Raw genomic sequence first — 19905 nt, 5'->3', positions numbered from 1 at the left:
CTTTTCTTGCTTACAAGCTGACTGCTTACCTGCATGTGGACGGCTTTTCTGCTGTTACCATTTTGTCCAGTGGCTCAACACATACGTTGGCGGACTTGAAATGCAGAACAAAGTTGACCGTAATGATGGGGTTCGAGTCCAATGAAGAACTATTGATAGGGGGAGGGTGGAGTATCGGTCGGTTGGTCTGTTAGTCAACAGGTGCTTCTGGTGGATTTACGTAAGAACAGCAGGCGCGAATGCCACTCGCAAGAGACATTTGAGATCGGAAAAAGCATTCACAACGGCATCTGGTGGGTTCGTGAAAAAAAAAATGCAAAAAAAATCACCTTCTGGGATGTATTTTGCTCTCTCTAGAAATGTATACAGTAGTACGTAATCAGAATAAACCTGGGTTGGAAATTGTTGCATGGAAGTGCTTATACTTATTTTTTTTCTTTAATTGCATTATCGTTAATATTAATTTGCATAAGAATGTTATGTCATCATAGTCAAAGCACATGATCTGCCTTATTTACACATTGTCTGTACTTTACGGGACATTTACAGTGGGTGTGGATGTGCATTAGTGTGTGCAGTGGCCAGTCTTCAGCAGGACTGCAGTTTGGTCATGCACGGCAGGTGTTGTCTTCACTCCTAATCCCATTATTGGCTTCTATATAATGGCTGCGATCATTCGGAATACACCAGCGGTGCACAGCTTTTTCCCATAGGCCTGTGGAAGCTCCATCAGTGGCTGCCACCTTGTGACAGCTCGCAAGCACTGCACAACTGCAGAGGTGGATCAATGGTTCAATGGCGGTGACAGGCCTGACATACGACATACGCCACCGCTGACCCTTGCAGGTGCTCTCGACAGCAACTTTAACCGATGCTGCCTCACCTAGAGCCATTGGGGTCCATAATTAGAGATCAGATCCATTTCTCTCTCTCTCTCTCTGGTGCTGAATCAGTAGTTTTTTAGTCGAGCGAGAGAGAGGGAGAGAGAGTGAAGCACAAGCAGATGCAGGAGGCGACGTGGGATCAATCCTTGCTGACTGGGGATTAGTGTTGTTCTGAGAGCCGCAGCATTGACTACAGGTTCAGCTCAAAGTCACAGTCACAGAGTCTCAGCTGGACGGCAGCAGGGATGCGGGCATCTGTCCATCCCCCACATCAGACCACTGCCTCGGGGAAAGGAAAATAATAAACAGAGACCTGTAGGAAAGACCGCTTCAGAGATGGTGCATGTCCAATGGTGTGGAAAAAGAAAACGCTCAATATCGCTCAAAACACTAGGGATATCTACCATTTTGTGTCCGTAAATGTGAGGCAGTGTGGTTGTTTTTAGTGTGGCTGCTTTTAAAATATGCTCATTAAAGTAAATATTTTAAAAGTTCCAACTTTAATTTTTGAATGATGAGAGTATAGACACTGTTAAAAAAATACTCATGTTGTTTTTTTATTTTTCTGTTTACTTATACTTTTGGGTCCCACCTTACATTAAGTTTCCTTAACTACTATTTGCTTACATCAAATTAATAATTCGTTACAATGTACTAATTGTGTAAATGGATGTATTTACTGTGTACTTATGCTTGATTAAATACCTGTATGTAATTACATCTGTAATTTAATTCTGGAATTACATTTGTAAATACACTGTTGACTATTCCTTACACCTTAACCCAACCTTAAGCCTACACATACCACCAAACTTGTCCATAACCCTACGCCTATCCCAACTCAAGAGCACCACAAGTGTTCTCAAATACGTTATAAACAGAGTAAGTACATTGTATTGTATTTTTAAAAATTTTTTGCAAGTGCATAGTAGTTTAGGACACTTAATATAAAGTGGGACCTACTTTTGAATTGGGACACTGATCTTTTTTAACCACTTTTACTCTTGAAAGTTTAAAAAAGTTACTTTTATCAACATTTTTTGTAGTTTTGGTAACCCTTTATAATAACTACACACTATAAATCATTAATTAAGCATTAGCAAATAGTGAATTCAATATCTGTTAAGTGTTACCTCTACATTAATAAACGTTAGTAAGCAGTTTATAACTGCAGCTACAAATGCTCTATTCTTGACTTATAAGCACCTATATAATATGTTTAATGATTGTAATTTCATATTTAGTTAATGATTTATTTTTCATTACTAAATTAAGTATCGCATTATTTACAAACCATTTGTATTTAAAAGTAGCTGAGGGTTTTTAGGATCATTCGGAATGAGTTAGTAAATGATTAATAAACTATTAAAATCAACGTTTATATGACTTATTATTCAGGCATATCTTAACGGTTACTATGTATGTTAATAAATGCTTTATTAACTCAACTTCATGCAGTTTTGTGACCTAATCTAAAGTGAGGACTATTCATGCTTTAAAAATCCCTTATAAATGACAAATAAAGGCTTAGTTCAATTCTAAACACAAAGAATGACATTATTCATTCCTATTCATTTAAAGATACACAAATGAAACTGTACTTCAAATTGAAACATAAATCTTTGCGACTGTATCTAAAATAAAATCTCTATAGAGTTTAAACATTACATCTTATTATAATGTCAAACTATTATATTGTTGTTGTTTTATCCAGTTGAATGTCGTATTTTGACACTCCTGTTATTCAGCAATGTTTACACTTTACAGTAATTTTACTTTTCGGAAAAGATTGCAAAGATTATTGTTCATTTGATTCTTTATTTGTCATTTATAAAGGATTTATACAGCATAAAGAGTCCTCACTTTAGATTAGGTCACAAAACTACATGAAGTTGAGTTATTAAAGCATTTATTAACATATTAGTCAACTATTTGTATATGCCTGAATAATAAGATATATAAATGTTGATTTCAATAGTTTATTAATCATTTACTAACTCATTCTGAATGATCCTAAAAACCCTCAAATACCCTTAAATACAACTGGTTTGTAAGTAATGCGATATTTAATATAGAAATGAAATTTAAATCATTAACTAAGTATGAAAATACAATTAATAAACACATTATATAGGTGCTTATAAGTCAAGAATAGAGCATTTGTAGCTGCAGTTATAAACTGCTTACTAACGTTTATTAATGTAGAGTTAATGCTTAACGGATAATGAATTCACTATTTGCTAATACTTAATAAATGATTTATAGTGTGTAGTTATTATAAAGTGTTACCGCAGTTTTAAATAATATGTTGTCTGGGTTGGTGTTGTAAATTACAGTGCTAAAACCTTGTAAACAAAGGTGATATGTGGACTTATTTCTTTATATATAATTTCTTATCCATTGTATTTATTCCAACTGTTAAAATACCAATAAAAGTCTCTTTATTAAACTTTAGAATTTAATTTTCAACATCAAAAGTCGACAGAGCAGAGATCAAAGTCCTATAATGCAATTCATAACCGTGAATAAACAGAACTCACCTGTCATCTTTTACATTTAGCAGTAAACAGGTTGTTTTAACATGATATCATTGGTGACAGGCAAAATTCAGATGAAGGGCAGGAAATGGTTGTTCTACATAGGAGTCACAATCAGAACATCAAAATATTCCTGTTTTATATTGTTTAGAATTGTTTAAATCGGACAAAATAAGAAATGCTGAACAGCTCTTATAGACTTCCAAACGTTTTTGCTCATAATGGGGAGAAAGTTCAAGAAACTGGCTGAAAAACGGAAGAAAAGGCAGAATGTAATAAACATTTAATCTATGCATCCATGTGTACAAACTTTTTTTGAACATGATAATTCGTTTTACTGCAACAATAAAGCTTATATACAGGCCTAACTATGTCTATACATATGTTAAAGTGCTATATAATAATCAGAAACAAACACCACCACACATATACAATTTCCAGGAGATCATAAATATATATATAAATAGTACCCTGCCCTGTAATCACTGCTGTAAAATCTCCATCTTGTTTTGCAATAATCCAAGTCTTTACTGGCGTTTCGGCAGAATAAAACCAGCATAACGTGAACATCAAGATGCGCAGCAGCGGTGTATATTTGCTAATGGTAAGCTCATCGACAGAACAAAAAAGAAATGCAACCCTTGTGACAAAATTAGACTGTTATTATTTTGGAGCCCTTTTTCCCTTACAAAAATAAATAAATAATAATGTAGACTATGTGCTTTTGTATGCTTTCATCTGTTATATGTGATGTGTGGAAGATATCCGCATGGGGGAAAGCTATTATAATTTTAAAATAAACATGTTTTTGAACCACAAAGTAAAGTGCATAATGTGTACAACTCTTTCTTAATGAATAATAAAGAATACTGTAGCATAGTAAACTGACCAACTGTAATAAATACTGTGATGTTAGTTTAAAGTAGTGCATAATGTGATTATAGCGTAGAAAATTGAAGCCTATTGAATAATTTTTTACTAAAGTTGTGTTTACCACAGCAAAAATATAATTTCTACCACAGTTTAATACAAGTAATTATAGTATGCTTCCAAACACTATATTTACTATAGTATTTTTCATGTAACGTAATTATATAGCATGTACCGCTTCGGTTACCGGCAAATATATTTTAGTTCAGTAGAAAACTCAGCCCTCTTTATGATATAAGGATCATGCCCATTTTCTATTTATATATCATTTGAAATATCTTATAAATCGCATAAATACAGACTTTCCTCTATGTCTCCCATTCAGTTTTTTTTACTTCCTGCACGCGATCTGAATTCTGTGCATCACCAGAACCACGTGATTGAAAACAACCTATTGATCCATCCTCTTTCTTTACTTACTTACTTTACTTTCTCTTCTAGTGCAGTTCAATTAAATGTTTGAACAAACACTGCCATATGAACCTCTATGTGCACCAAACAAGTGGCACAAGACCACTGAAAATATGGGTCTAGCTCCGCTGAAATATAAATGTGACACAGAACAAAGACTAAATCTAAATGATTCAAAATTAACACATGCTGTCACAAGATGTAACCATAAAACAGCAGAATGCGGAACAGTATAGTTTTTCACTTCATAGTAGCCATGTCTATGAAATCGTATCCCAGATCGAAGCGTGTATTCTTCAAAATATATATTTTTGTGTTTCTCCAAAATAGTCACACAGGCTGAAATGACACCTCTATCCTTTTAAGACTCTTTTGTTAACGCAACTATATTTCAGACACAACAAATGAACTAAAATGAGTTCAAATTAGTAACATTTAATTAAAGAGCTTCAAACAAACGCAAATGCTACTCATATCAAATATGCTGATATACAGCGTTCGCCTCTGCACTTTGCTATTTTTTTTGTCTCTCATTTGCATAAAGTAAAATATTTCACAGCTTTTTGATGCTTGCTCCACTCCACTCTCAATCCCACCATCCCCTGTATGAGCCTGCAGCATAGAGAATGAATTGAAAACATTTGCTTTGCCTACTTCGCACCAGTGGACATGTACTGTGTGTGTGTGTGTGTGTGTGTGTGTGTGTGTGTGTGTGTGTGTGTGTGTGTGTGCGTGCGTGCGTGCGTGTGTGTGTGTGATTTCTGCAGTTATTTCTCTTGAAGCTTGACTGATGATGTAAACTCAGTAACCTTTTAGCACTTAAATGACATGAAAGCTTGTTGTTCCACTTGATTCATGTCTAATTTCTATTGGGTAGCTCCGCCCACAACTAATCTTTACCTTAAAGTTCATATTCACTTATGAACATATGAACATATTCTCTTAGTATTTTATTTAATAGTGTTTTGTTCTCAGTGAGGCCTGACAAAGAAGATAACGTGTTGGTGTGTTTTGCCATTTGTTTGGCAGGTGTTCTCTAATGGGCTTCGATCTAAACCGTCATTGGCAGGACCCTTCCCCTTGGGCACATCCAACTCTTCATGCTGTCAAACAACTCATTGTCCAGATGAACCAGGACCCAGTGAGTATCCCTACAGTTCAAAAACAACATCCCAAATGTTTATTGAAAATACTTGCCTCTTCCTTCATTTTTGCGAAATGTCAAATACTTTTCTCCGAGTACGTTTTGTTGTACATTTCAGATGACAAATCCACAAGAGGGTGCAGTTTACACTATTGCAAATCTGAAATACATTGCTTAAGTATGTTGTTCTGTAAGATTCAGATGCGTGTATTTTTTGTACACCTCCAAGGGAAAGCGGGGTTTGTTGTGCATGTCACCAAGTGAACCACTGACCTAAATCCTGCCCTAATCCCAACCATTAGTGTTTTCAAAAGGAAATGTAAGAGGAATGTACACTGCGGTCACATAGTTTTATCTTGATTTTACATTACTTGTATATATTTTTGTAATTGTGTTATGTGTGCCTGGCTAGTATTTGGTGCTGTTAAATTGTTAGGAAACAGTAGCTATAGGGAAGTGATGTCATCTTCTTTCATTTCAATCTACACTCCCCTAAACACATACTATGCACATCCATGACATCATTATTATCAAAAACACTCATTTACATGTGTTAACATGGACATCACAATGACTTTCACCTTCCGACTTCCATTTTGAAACGTTTAAGGATTTATGCATTTCAGCCTCAAAGATCAACCATTTTTGTGTAAACAAATCTGAAAAAGGCAGCCTGATCTCACGAGGCAACGTAACTATTTTATGTTTTGTCAGTTCAGTGGCTAATACGTACAAATTTGTATGAGTTCAGTCTGATGAAAATTTTAAGTTGCATGATTTAAAAAAAAAAAGCGAGGCAGTGGCGCAGTAGGTACTGCTGTTGCCTCACAGCAAGAAGGTCGCTGGTTCGAACCTCAGCTCAGTTGCCATTTCTGTGTGGAGTTTGCATGTTCTCCCTGCCTTCGCTTGGGTTTATTCCGGGTGCTCCTGTTTCCCCCACAGTCCAAAGACATGTGGTACAGGTGAATTGGGTAGGCTAAATTGTCTGTAGTGTATGAGTGTGTGTGTGAATGTGTATGTGGATGTTTTCCAGAAATGGGTTGTGGCTGGAAGGGCATCCGCTGTGTAAAAACTTATATAAGGATAAGTTGGCGGTTCATTCCGCTGTGGCGACTCCGGATTAATAAAGGGACTGAGCCGTCAAGAAAATGAATGAATGAATGATTTTTAAAAAGGAGACGTGGCACCCAACCCCACCCCTAAACCCAATTGTCATTGGGGGATGAGCAAAACATACTAAATTGTACAAATGAGATCATACGAATTTGTACAAGTTAGCCACTAAATCAGTGTTACTCAAAAGTTAGTGGTAGTGTTAATCAAAAGTTACAAATTCCTGTGAGATACTGCTGGAAAAAGATTGACCATTTTTGTGTAATTAAAGAGGAAAATGCATACAGGCCAGTAGCCAGCTATTAAAAGTGGGGTCATTTTCCTGAGAAGCAGAATTTTTTGCACTTATTAATTTGGGATTTAATATTTGGTTTATATTCTGCATTTTTACAAAGACTGTAGAATACGCAAGACATGTCACTCATATATATATATATATATATATATATATATATATATATATATATATATATATATATATATATATATATATATATATATATATATATATATATATATATAAATAAACATAACATAACAAGCAAACTTGTTACAAAGACCTGTTTGTACAACAGAGTATGATGACAAAGCATGTTAAAACATTACAGAAATGATGCATTATTATGAGAGTTTTTTTCAAGGTTACAGATAAAAGGATTCCAAATTTTGTCACATTGTTCAAGTTTTCTTTTCAAATAGTATCTAATTCACTCCACATGTAAAATAGAGGCAATTTCTCCAAGCCACAGTTTACATGTAGGGGATTCCTTTTTTCTCAAAACAGTAGCAGTAGCTTCTTGGCAGTAGTTAAGCAGTATGAGAGCAATTTATGTTGTGTATTTGACAACAAATGCGTTTGTTTAGAGAATCCCAGAATTACAAGCTTTAAATCTGGTTGTAACTGCAACTTCAACACCCCAATAATTCTGTATCTTAGAACAAAAAATAAAACTGTGAGATAGATCCGCATCTGATGTATTACATTTGTCAGAAAGAGGTGAAATATTTTGGAAGATTCTATGTAGTTTTTTCTTTGAATAATGTAACTTATGAATTATTTAAATTGAACAAGACAATGTCTAGAATTATTAGAGTGTTTATTAATATCCATTCCAAACCACATTTCCTCCGAAATTTCCACTCCCAATTCTTCCTCCCACTCTTCCTTAAAACATTTTGTGGAGGGGAAGTAATGGATTGTAGTTGTTCATAAATTATTGATAATACTTTTTTACTACCTTTACACCAATAGGCATTTGTCAATGATTGTCACTCGCACAGTTTTGAATGGAGAAAAGTGTAACGGTCAATATGGCTAATAAAGCCCGCCTTCTAGTACAAGAGCCAATCATCGATCGGTATAGACTGACAATACTCCGGGGGAGGGACTTGGGCTAGACATGAGTTTCTGCAGCTATTATGTGATTCAAACATTTAGAAACAAAACTTATGACAGTTGTTGTTTACTTTTATTGGTGATTGCTTAAATGAAATACAATCATAAGCTTGGCAAGTAGTTTTGGAGAATTTGATGTTCCCCATTCAGACAGAAAGCCCAAGCATACTGCTCAAGAGGCATTTCAAAGATGGTCGCCGAGTGAAATTACTTGGCTGCGTCCGAAACCGCCTACTACTCAGTAGGTACTGCATTTGAATTTAAACGTACTACTCGGCCGTTAAAAAAGTACGTTCTATACAGTTTGAATGTGAAAAGTATAAATAGAATTCGGACGTACTACATCCGCCATTTTGTCATGGTAACGTGACCTACCTGCGTCAGTTGCGTTGCCTCACTTCCATTCATGAATTCTCTCATGGGGCATTATGGGATAGGGACCATTTTTTTGGTCGTGGGGAGTGGAGAACATGAGTCTGATTCCAGCGACGCTCCAGGGACAGACGAGTCTTCGCTGAGGCCATCTTCCAGCCTAAACCACAGCGAATGAAGCTCTGCACAAGACTTTTGGCCAGCGGAGAAATTAAAATGGTCGTGCCCAACTGAGTCTGGTTCCCTCAAGGTTTTTTTTCTTCACTCCCATCAGGTGAAGTTTTTTTTCCCTCTCTGCTGTCGCCACTGCCTCGCATGGTTCAGGATGGGTAGAGCTACGCATCGATGAATTTGCTCTTCAGTGTTTGAACTCTCAGTAATGATTAAATCACACTGAACTGAGCTAAACTGAACTGAACTGAACTTAAACACTAAAACCTGAACCACACTGTTCCAGTTACTATGACCATTTATGTGAAGCTGCTTTGACACAATCTACATTGTAAAAGCGCTATACAAATAAAGCTGAATTGAATTATGGAAGTATGCGGTTTCGGACGCAGCCCTTGTCTTAAAGGGAATTTGATTTTGGTGACATTTTATGCACTAATTTGTGCTGTAACAGCTTGTCTATTGGTATTATACTGTCTTTTATTATGCAAATAACAAACTGGCCACCACATTAAACTTTAGTCAGAAAGATTATTCATAAAAAAACATTAACAATAATAAAGCACTTTTTTACTGCCTCTCCAAAAAATTCCTAGATATCAACAATGGCCTGATTTTAAATAAACTCATAGATTAAACATTTTTGGTCTTAACGTTTTTGCTGAAGTCAAAAACGTGGACTGCGAATGGGAAAAATGCGAGTTCTACTTGCTGTGAAGCCAGACAGAGGATTCTGCTTGGTCCTAAAGCTTTTGTCTACCAGTATACCAGTAATACCAGTAAAAATGGACAGGGAGGTCAGGTATGGCAAATTTTGGAACTTTCAAACCACCCGAACCTCCCCTGGCCATGGGCCTGGCATAAATAGTTTCCTGTTTTTGCTTTAAAAACATGGTGTATATATATCCAGTAAGAGGAAAATATGTGGGTGAAAATGCCTGGAAATGGTTTAAACTTAAGCTAAACTTAATCTTTAATCTTTACAAAAAAAAAAAAAAAAACATCTTTCATTAATTTTTAGAACACACTGTTCTGCCCCAAAACACATGCCATTAGTTAAGCAAATGTTCTTGTGTTGGGTGTTTAGGGGATACTGCATATGCATATATTAAAGTCGGTTAAGAGAAAGCATTTTTACACCGAACTTCAGCTAAAAAAAAATCACAAAGGCACACACTTTGGCTCTGTCTTTGAAATGCAAGGTTATGTATAGTATGTATAACAGCCTGGCTCAGCATATAGGAAGCAACAAACTATTCAAAGCAGCCACAGCTCAGCATTTTTCTCAATGAGTGATTCTGTGGGAGTGTTTTCGCGCCCAGGTGAGTCTCCCACACACACTCTCACTCATCTTGCTTTTGTCTGAGAGAAAGCACCGCCTCGACTTCCTTTATGTTAATTATAGCAGAAGAGTGAGGTTGTTGGATTAGTGAAGGTCAGATGCTGTCCTGGGAATCGCCTGCCCTTTCCTGCTCTTTCACATCCTGATAAGAGCGGCAGGCACACTCAGGAGCGCAGGGCAGCGCCACGCGGCTTAACCTTTCCCCCAGGCCTGACACACTGATCAATGTGTTGCTTCACGGCAGAGTGATCCGTTCATGTCCCTCACATCCTGACAAACACAGACATATACGCTTCATTACATTGGTAGGTTAGATATGAGGAATGTTGCATATAGTTGTGATGTGGGCTTCTGCATGCGTGGAGATGCCCTTTGCACGCTTTCCACAGGAGCCAAACAAGCAGATGTACTTTTTACTTGATTGCTCTGTTTGATTGAGCACCTCGACCAGGCTGACACAATAACACTGATTTCATTTAATCCACCAATAGCAGTCACGGAAAGAAAAGTGTGTAGGAAATCTGTCAGGTGAAGACTGCCATTGGGTTCAACAAAAGGTACAATTATACTCACCAAGGCTGATTTTTTCCGCGCACTAAAATACAGTATTATTAATACAATATCAATTTTAATTTTATTATATTCAGTGATAATATAATAATAATAATTTCAAATGTAATTTAACCTTGTGATGGCAAAGTTGAATTTTTAGCACCCGTTATTACAGTCTTCAATCAGAATCATGCAGAAATCATTTTAATATGCTGATTTGGTGCCTAAGATTGTCAAGATTATCAGCTTTTTTTGTGTGGAAACTGATACTTTTTTTCAAGATTCTTAAACAATATATTAGATTCTTTTATGGCGGTCAGACATTTTGGTCACACTTTATTTTGATGGTCCGTTTGTTGAATTTAAGTTACATTGCATTTACATGCCAACTAATTCTCATTAAATTATAAGTAGACTGTTAGGTTGGAGTTGGGTGTGTTGTAGTGTAGTGTAAGTTGAGATGTACTTGCAAAGTTTCTTATAGTCAGTTAAACGTCTGTTGAAGGACCTGTATCAACAGATATTAAGCACACAGTCTACTAATACTCTAATGGACCATAAAAATAAAGTGTTACCAATGTATTTACAATATATTCTCAATAATTTGGACTATTTTATGTACCACAAAAATCGACATATTTTAATATGAATAATTGTATGACATGATAAAGACTAATAATTGACAAGTATTAGTGCGGCGCAGTGGGTAGCGCTGTCGCCTCACAGCAAGAAGGTCACTGGTTCGAGCCTCGGCTGGGTCAGTTGGCATTTCTTTGTGGAGTTTGCATGTTCTTCCTGTGTTCCCATGGGTTTCCTCCGGGTGCTCCGATTTCTTCCATAGTCCAAAGAAATGCAGTAGAGGTGAACTGGGTAAGCTAAATTGTCCATAGTGTATGAATGTTTCCCAGTGGTGGGTTGCAGCTGTAAGGGCATCTGCTTTGTGAAACATATACTGGAGAAGTTGGTGGTTTATTTTTCTGTGGCGACCCCTGATTAATGAAGGGACTAAGCTAAAAAGAAAATTAATGAATGACCCCTCAAACTAAAAAGTTTTACCAAAGATTTTAATCATTAGCAACATATTAAAGTCTATTTTTTTTCTTTTACTGTATATACCTATTCAGAATATGTATTTTTATCCAGTTTTGCTTAATTTCCCATACATACTGTATATATGGAACATTTAAAAAAAAAAATGGTTAAAATACTTATACCCAGAAAACATAGACAGTTTATGGATGTTTACACTCACCGGCCACTTTATTAAGTACACCTGTGCAACTGCTCGTCAACACAAGTTTCTAATCAGTCGATCACATGGCAGCAACTCAATGCATTTAGACATGTAGACATGGTCAGGACGATCTGCTGCAGTTCAAACTGAGCATTAGAATGGGGATGAAAGGTGATTTACGTTACTTTGAATGTGGCATGGTTGTTGGTGCCAGACAGGCTGGTCTGAGTATTTCAGAAACTGCTGATCTACTGGGATTTTCACGCACAACCATATTTAGGATTTACAGAGAATAGTCTGAAAAAGAGAGAATATCCAGTGAGCGGCAGTTCTGTGGGTGCAAATGACTTGTTGATGCGAGAGGTCAAGGGAGAATGGCCAGACTGGTTTGAGCTGATAGAAAGGCAACAGTAACTTAAACAGCCACTCATTTCAACCGAGATATGTTGAAGTGCATCTCTGAACGCACAACATGTCCAACCTTGAGGTGAATGGGCTATAGCAGCAGAAGACCACACCGGGTGCCACTCCTATTAGCTAAGAACAGGAAACTGAGGCTACAATTCGCACAGGCTCACCAAAATTGGACAATAGAAGATTTGAAAAAAGTTGCCTGGTCTGATGAGTCTCGATTTCTGCTTCAAAACTTGAACAGCAGGGTGAGAATTTGGCATCAACAAGATGAAAGCATGGATACATCCTGCCTTGAATCAATGGTTCAGGCTGGTGGTGTTGGGGATATTTTATTGGCACACTTTGGTCAAATTAGTACCAATTGAACATCGTGTCAACGCCACAGCCTACCTGAGTATTGTTGCTGACCATTTAAATCCCCTTATGACCACAGTGTACTTATCTTCTGATTGCAACCTCCAGCTGGATAACACACCATGTCATAAAGCGCGAATCATCTCAGACTGGTTTCTTAAACATGACAAGTTTACTGTACTCAAATAGCCTCCACAGTCACCAGAACTCAATCCAATAGAGCATCTTTGGGATGTGGTGGAACGCGAGATTGGAATCATAGATGTCCAGTCGACAAATCTGCATGAACTGCATGATGCTATCATGTCAATATGGACCATAATCTCTGAGGATTATTTGCAGTGCCTTGTTTAATCTATGCCACAAGGGATTGAGGCAATTCTGAAGGCAAAAGGGGGTCCAACCCGGTACAAGTAAGATGTAGCTAATAAAGTGGCCGGTGATAGTATATACCACATATGATTTTGGTACATTATTTTAATTCCCAATTTTTAAAAATGTTGTTTTTAAAAAAGCTTATTTAAAACATTAGACATGTTACTTGTGTTAATGTGTTAATTTGCATTGACCACCATATATTCATTCATTCATTTTCTTTTCGGCTTAGTCCATTTGTTAATCAGGGGTCCCCATAGCGGAATGAACCGCCAACTTATCCAGCATATGTCCCAGAGATGGGTTGCAGCTGTAAAGGCATCCACTGCTAAAACATATTCTGAATAATTGGTGGTTCATTCCGCTGGGGTGACCCCTGATTAATAAAGAGACTAAGCCAAAAATAAAATGAATGAATGAATTTATGGTGGTGTCTTGACAAAGATAAAAATGTGACTACGTTTTATTTCTGCAATTAGTATTATTTTTTCTTTCTCTCGTGGTGTAATTTACATTTTACATTTACATTTAGTCATTTAGCAGACGCTTTTGTCCAAAGCGACTTACAAATGACTTTACTGCATAATCGTTTTGGCTTTCCACTAATTTATATAAATACAATAAATAGTAATGCAGAAAAATGAGTGAATGCATGAAATTCATCAGATTAGTCATAATTCATTCATTTTCCTTTGGCTTCGTCTCTATTTCAGAGGTCGCCACAGCGGGATGAACCACCAACTATTCCACCATATGCTTTATACTGCGTATGGCCTTCCAGCCAGTATGGGGAAACACCCATACACACCAATTCACACACACTCATACACTACGACCAGTTTAGTTCATCCAATTTACCTACTTTATAGTGTATGTCTTTAGACTGTGGGAGAAACTGGAGCACCCGGAGGAAACCCACGTTAACACGAGGAGAACATGCAAACTCCAATCAGAAACGTCAACTGGCCCAGCCAAGACTCGAATTAGCAACCTTCTTGCTGTAAGCCAACAGTGCTATCCGCTTAGCCACTGTAATTATTATCTTTACTAAAATTAAATTATCAGTCAAATTCCTTTTAAGCCTATTTATACATTCAGTGCCTCAACTCGTATTCAAGAAAAGAAAAAGAAAAGAAAAGAAAAGAAAAGAAAAGAAAAGAAAAGAAAAGAAAAGAAAAGAAAAGAAAAGAAAAGAAAAGAAAAGAAAAGAAAAGAAAAGAAAAGAAGAGCACTGGCTATAGTTTGGACAGATGTGTAAGATGCTGGTTTTATGAGGAGAGAGTGTGTGCAGGCAGGAGAGAGAGACTCTGGGGAGAGGTAAACTTTTCATAGCTCTCTCTGGATCCCACAATTTGTGTCCTTGTTTCATTCCCTTCTGTCCTTTTAAAGAGATTTAGTGGAGTTTGGGAAATCATAGTCCTTATTTTTCTTTTTTTTTTGTGTGTGTAGTTGTTGCAAATAACAAGCTCACAATAAGTTTGAGTTGTTGTCAGTTTAAGCACATGGAAGTCAGAAGTTCAGCTATCACTTAGAGGGGTCACTGAGGGAACATAACTAGGAAATGTTATTTCCCTTGCATGTAATTAGTCATTAAGCTGATGCTTTTATCTAAAGCGACTTGCAGTACACTTATTACAGAAACAATCCACCTGGAGTTTAGTTGCTCAAAGCGATATACCACAAATCCTCAAGGCCCTCCGCCAAACACGAGCAGTGACGTCACACACACCGATGTTAACACTGCCATGCTATTTTAGGCAACAGTAATGTACTTGGCTTGCTGTGTGTCAGTGCTGTAGATTCAGATGTTGAACCATTCAGCAAATGCACATCAAGAATGTTCTAGAATGAAGCTGAAAAATATGTAACATAGATACACTGAAAAAAAGTCTGTCCAGAAGCGCTTTTGATAAAACATAGATTAGTGTAATAAAACTGCACCAAAATAAAGAGTAAAGGGAATCAGTTTACATAACTTAAAATTAAACTATGATGCAATATCACTTATTGGTCGTACTTTACAATAAGGTTTCAGTAGTAAATGTTGGTGTATTTACTAACACGGATTAAGAATGAACAATATTAATGTATCAATATTACTGTGTCACCGTGCTGCCCGGATTTGTACTTATATACTTTAATAAACAGTGCGTAACTGGATATTCTGGCATCACTGTGGTGCAGTGGGTAGCACGATTGCCTCACAGCAAAAAGGTCACTGGTTCAAGCCCCGGCTGGGTCAGTTGGCATTTCTGTGTGGAGTTTGCATGTTCTCCCTGTGTTTGAATGGGTTTTCTCCGGGTGCTCTGGTTTCCCCCACAAGTTCAAAGAGATTTACATTTAGCAGACGCTTTTATCCAAAGCAACTTACAAATGAGGACAAGGAAGCAATTTACACAGTTTCAGGTATTTAAAGTGCAAGAAGCAAAACAGTAGTAATTATATATATATATATATATATATATATATATATATATATATATATATATATATATATATATATATATATATATATATATATATATATATATATATATATATATACAGTTAGCGGTGGAGCCAGAGAGGCAATTGCAGATTAGGAAGAAAAGTGGAGACTAAATAGTTGAGTTTTTATTTGTTTCTTGAAGACAGCAAGTGACTCTGCCGTTCTGTTGCAGTTAGAGAGTTCATTCCATCAACTGGGCAGATTGAACGCGAGAGTTCGGGAAAGTGATTTCTTCCCATTTTGGGATGGAACCACAAGGCGGCGTTCATTCACAAAACGCAAGTAAGAAGGAGCAAAGCCAGAAGTCGCTTTGTAAGTAAACATCAGTGCTTTGGATTTGATGCGAGCAGCAACTGGCAGCCAGTGCAAACGGATGAGTAGCAGAGTGACATATGCTCTTTTAGGTTCATTTAAGACCACTCGTGCTGCTGCGTTCCGAAGCAGTTGAAGAGGTTTGATAGAGTTAGCCTGAAGCATGGCTAGTAGAGAGTTGCAATAGTCCAGTCTGGAGAGAACAAGAGCTTGAACAAGGAGTTGAGCTGCATGTTCAGATAGGAAGGGTCGAACCTTTCTGATGTTATAGAATGCGAATCTGCAAGATCGAGCAGTTCTAGAAATGTGGTCAGAGAAGTTTAGTTGGTCATCAATCATTACTCCAAGTCTTTTCACCGTTTTGGATGTTGTAATGGTTGCCCTATCCATCTGGATTGAAAAGTTATGATGTAGAGTCGTGTTGGCAGAAACTTCAAGCATTTACATTTTCGTGAGGTTAAGCTGAAGATAATGATCTTTCATCCAGTGTGAAATGTCTGACAGGCAGACTGAGATGCGAGCTGGAACCGAGGGATCATCAGGGTGAAATTCACCGTCAAGCCAACATCTTAAACCAACGTCATATATTGACATCAAATACTGACGATCATTTGTCAGGTAAGGCAACCAAAATCCAGCATCTTATAGACGTCAAGGTGGTAAAGTCCACACAACATCAAGCTGTAACATCAATAGATGGTAATGTTTGGTTGATTTTAGGTTGAATGTTGGACATTGTAGGCGGCGCAGTGGCGCAGCAAGTAGTGCTGTCGCCTCACAGCAAGAAAGTCGCTGGTTCGAGCCTCGGCTGGGTCAGTTGCCGTTTCTGTGTGGAGTTTGCATGTTCTCCCTGCGTTTGCATGGGTTTCCTCCGGGTGCTCCGGTTTCCCCCACAGTTCAAAGACATGCGGTACAGTTGAATTGGGTAGGCTAAATTGTCTGTCGTGTATGAGTGTGAGTGAGTGTGTGTGGATGTTTCCCAGAGATGGGTTGCGGCTGAAAGGGCATCTACTGCGTAAAAACGTACTGGATAAGTTGTTGGTTCATTCCGCTGTGGTGACCTCAGGTTAATAAAGGGACTAAGCCGACAAGAAAATTAATGAATGTTGGACATTGATGTCGGCCTGATTGTCTGGCGCCAACCTGATTTTAATTTCCAAACAAAATGTAACGTCCCCATGACGTTGGGGTACAACGTCAATCTGATGTTGTGTTGACGTCTTGTACCTGCTGGGTGTTTAAGGCCATTTAGATCATCAGACAGTCAACATCAGTCATCTTCTCATCAGTGGCATGCATCTAAATGTAACGGAGGCTAGCTAGTGAGTAGTGTGTAGGTAAACCTCACTCCTCTGACCTCTAAAGGTGCTCTAGCGACAGACGCTAGAGGCCATGGTCTTTAGCCTCCTTGTTAGAGTAACAGACTCCGGAATGTCGGTGGTTAGGTACGAGCTCGGAGCGGGTTGGGTGGCGTAGGACCGGCGGGATTACATAAACAGTCTCTGGGGGGTCATTGCGTGTGAAAATTTTGGACATTTTCTAGGACACGTTAAATGCTTCCAAATGGTTTGCTGCAATTATAAATCGTCCAATATCTTGAGGTAGTTCATTATGATGTGATTTACCTTCTATATGCGATTTGATTCGACAAGAATTACAGCAATTATTTTTCTAATCCCCATAGACAGGAAAAAAAAGTAGTGACTACAGGTTGAAGGAAAGTTCAAAAGCAGGTTGAAACTGCACTAAAAAATGTACTCAAGGGAAAGTAGAAGTCCACATTACTCTAATTACTGTAGTTTAAATATTTGTAATTTGTTACTTAACAACACTAAGAATAAGATCATGCAGAATGCGTTCTTTATATTCTTCATATGTACTATTTATTCTTCAAATTAGTACCAATAAACAGTCAGTAGTCAATAGAGAGAATTGTCATGTAAACTTAAAAAGCCTATTTTTACCCCATTCCAACTGCAAATGCAAGTAAAACATGAAAACATAAACAAAAAAATGTGGTTTCTCTGAGTACAAACCAACATCCATCATATTATTATGCAACTATGAGTTTGCTTAACATGATAAAGTGGCCTTTTTAAATAATATAACATGATATACAAACATTAGTATGCTAATGTGAGATGAGCCGCATATATGAGCTGCTAATGTCTGTGTGGCAGTTTGGATTCGGATGTACTTTTGGATTATGCGTTCGGTGGTTGTTGTTGTTGTTGTGGTTCGCAATATGGTGTGGAGGGGTTTTTGACTGATAAATGCAGAAGAGATCAGGACGGGGGAAACACTTCCCTCCCCAAAAGCACACACTGAGCATCTCACAGCTATACTGACAAACAAACACAAACACACTGACAAATGTGCATGGCAATGCGAGATCTCAAGCCAGACGGGCACTGGCTGCATTCTCTATGGGTAATCACATTAGACACAGCGCAAATCAAAGCTATGGGATGCCAATCTCTGTGCCAGGCCACTGACAGGAGGGCATCGCCACTGCCCACTGGCACATTCCAGCAGTATGGTGCACTTTTTAAAGCATTATAGGCATTATTTTCTGCTTTGAGGAAACTATTAGATATGTTTGATGCTATTCTGTTGCAAAAAAAGTTTTGAAAGCGACCAGTGAATGAAAGTAACTCATTCAAGAACTAATTCTAACTAGATCGGATGTCTGTGTCTGACCTTTAATAAGAAATAAAATATTTTATTGTTTCATTTCAAAATTATATTGAGTATAAAATAACTACCAGGTGTGTCTAAAAGGAATCTTTTCTTTATTTTATTTTATTTTATTTTATTTTATTTTATTTTTCTTAGAGAATTTGATGCATAACACAATACATTAGATGACTAACATTCTATGATAATATTGTTTGGATAGCCTCAACAATTTATTTATTTATTTATTTAACAATTAGAGGCATAAGTCCAATGTTTTTGTTAAAAATATGTAAAAAAATATATATATATTATTATTGTTGTTGTTGTTGTTGTTGTTGTTATACAAAATGTTTCTTTTTGCAGCAATGCCCCTTTTGTGTATTTAATATTTAAAGAAAAAACAGAATTTTACGCCAATGTTTTTGTTACAAATATGTAACATTAAACATGAATCGTATTATTATTATTATTACTATTATTATTATGATTATTATTATTATTATTATTATTATTATTATTATTATTATTATTATTATTATTATTACTATTATTATTATTATTTAAAATGTTTCTTTTTGCCACAATGTCTCTTTTGTTTATTTAATATTTGAAGAAAAAAAACAGACTTACATCAAACAAAATAACAATAGATAAATCAGAGGTTATTTTATTTTATTAATTTTTTCTTAAAGCATTCAAAGCATAACACAATATATTAGACATCTGTTTTTAAACATGACCCATGAAAAGAAGGAAAAAATATTTAGCATTCTATGATAATATTGTTTGGACACCCTCAGCATTTATTTATTTATTTATGTTTTAATTAATTTTTTTATTATTTGTTTGTTAATTTATTTGATTTATTTATTTAATATACTTTTTAAACAATTAGAGGCATTACTCTAATGTTTTTGCTACAAATATGTTACATTAAACATAAAATGTATTATTATTATTAATATTATTATTATTATTATTATTATTATTATTATTACTATTATTATTATTGTACAAAATGTACCTTTTTGCAACAATGTGCCTTTTTTATTTAATATTTAAAGAAAAAAAAAACAGGCTTACATCAAACAAAATAACTTATTACATAAATCAGAGGTTTTCATTTTGTTTACATTTAGATTTTTTGAAGGTTAAGCCTCTCCTGACAATTTGTTCAAAAAGAAAAAGCATCATTTC

At 36.4% G+C, this 19905-nt stretch overlaps 1 protein-coding gene and 1 long non-coding RNA gene across 21 annotated transcripts in view; one reads left to right on the top strand and one right to left on the bottom strand.

Annotated features, from left to right (window-relative positions):
- agbl4 (AGBL carboxypeptidase 4) overlaps positions 1-19905 on the top strand; it is a 680504-nt gene that overhangs the window by 579503 nt on the left and 81096 nt on the right. For all 20 annotated transcript variants that reach the window (XR_015497064.1, XR_015497066.1, XR_015497062.1 and 17 more), the window contains 1 exon segment: positions 5792-5903. Coding sequence is in view for 4 of the 20 variants with exons in the window: in XM_087263312.1 (XP_087119438.1) it covers positions 5792-5903 (112 nt within the window). In the remaining 16 variants the exon portion in view is untranslated.
- LOC147842612 (uncharacterized) overlaps positions 7546-19905 on the bottom strand; it is a 79841-nt gene continuing 67481 nt past the window's right edge. The window contains exon 3 of the long non-coding RNA XR_015497745.1: positions 7546-10570. This is a non-coding gene — a long non-coding RNA (uncharacterized LOC147842612). The remainder of the gene's footprint in view (positions 10571-19905) is intronic.

This window comes from Danio rerio, chromosome 8, assembly GCF_052040795.2.
Source record: "Danio rerio strain M-AB ecotype USA chromosome 8, GRCz13ab, whole genome shotgun sequence".
Lineage (NCBI taxonomy): Eukaryota > Metazoa > Chordata > Actinopteri > Cypriniformes > Danionidae > Danio > Danio rerio.
Note: the sequence above shows the minus strand (reverse complement) of the source record. Positions and strands in the feature narration are given on the sequence as shown.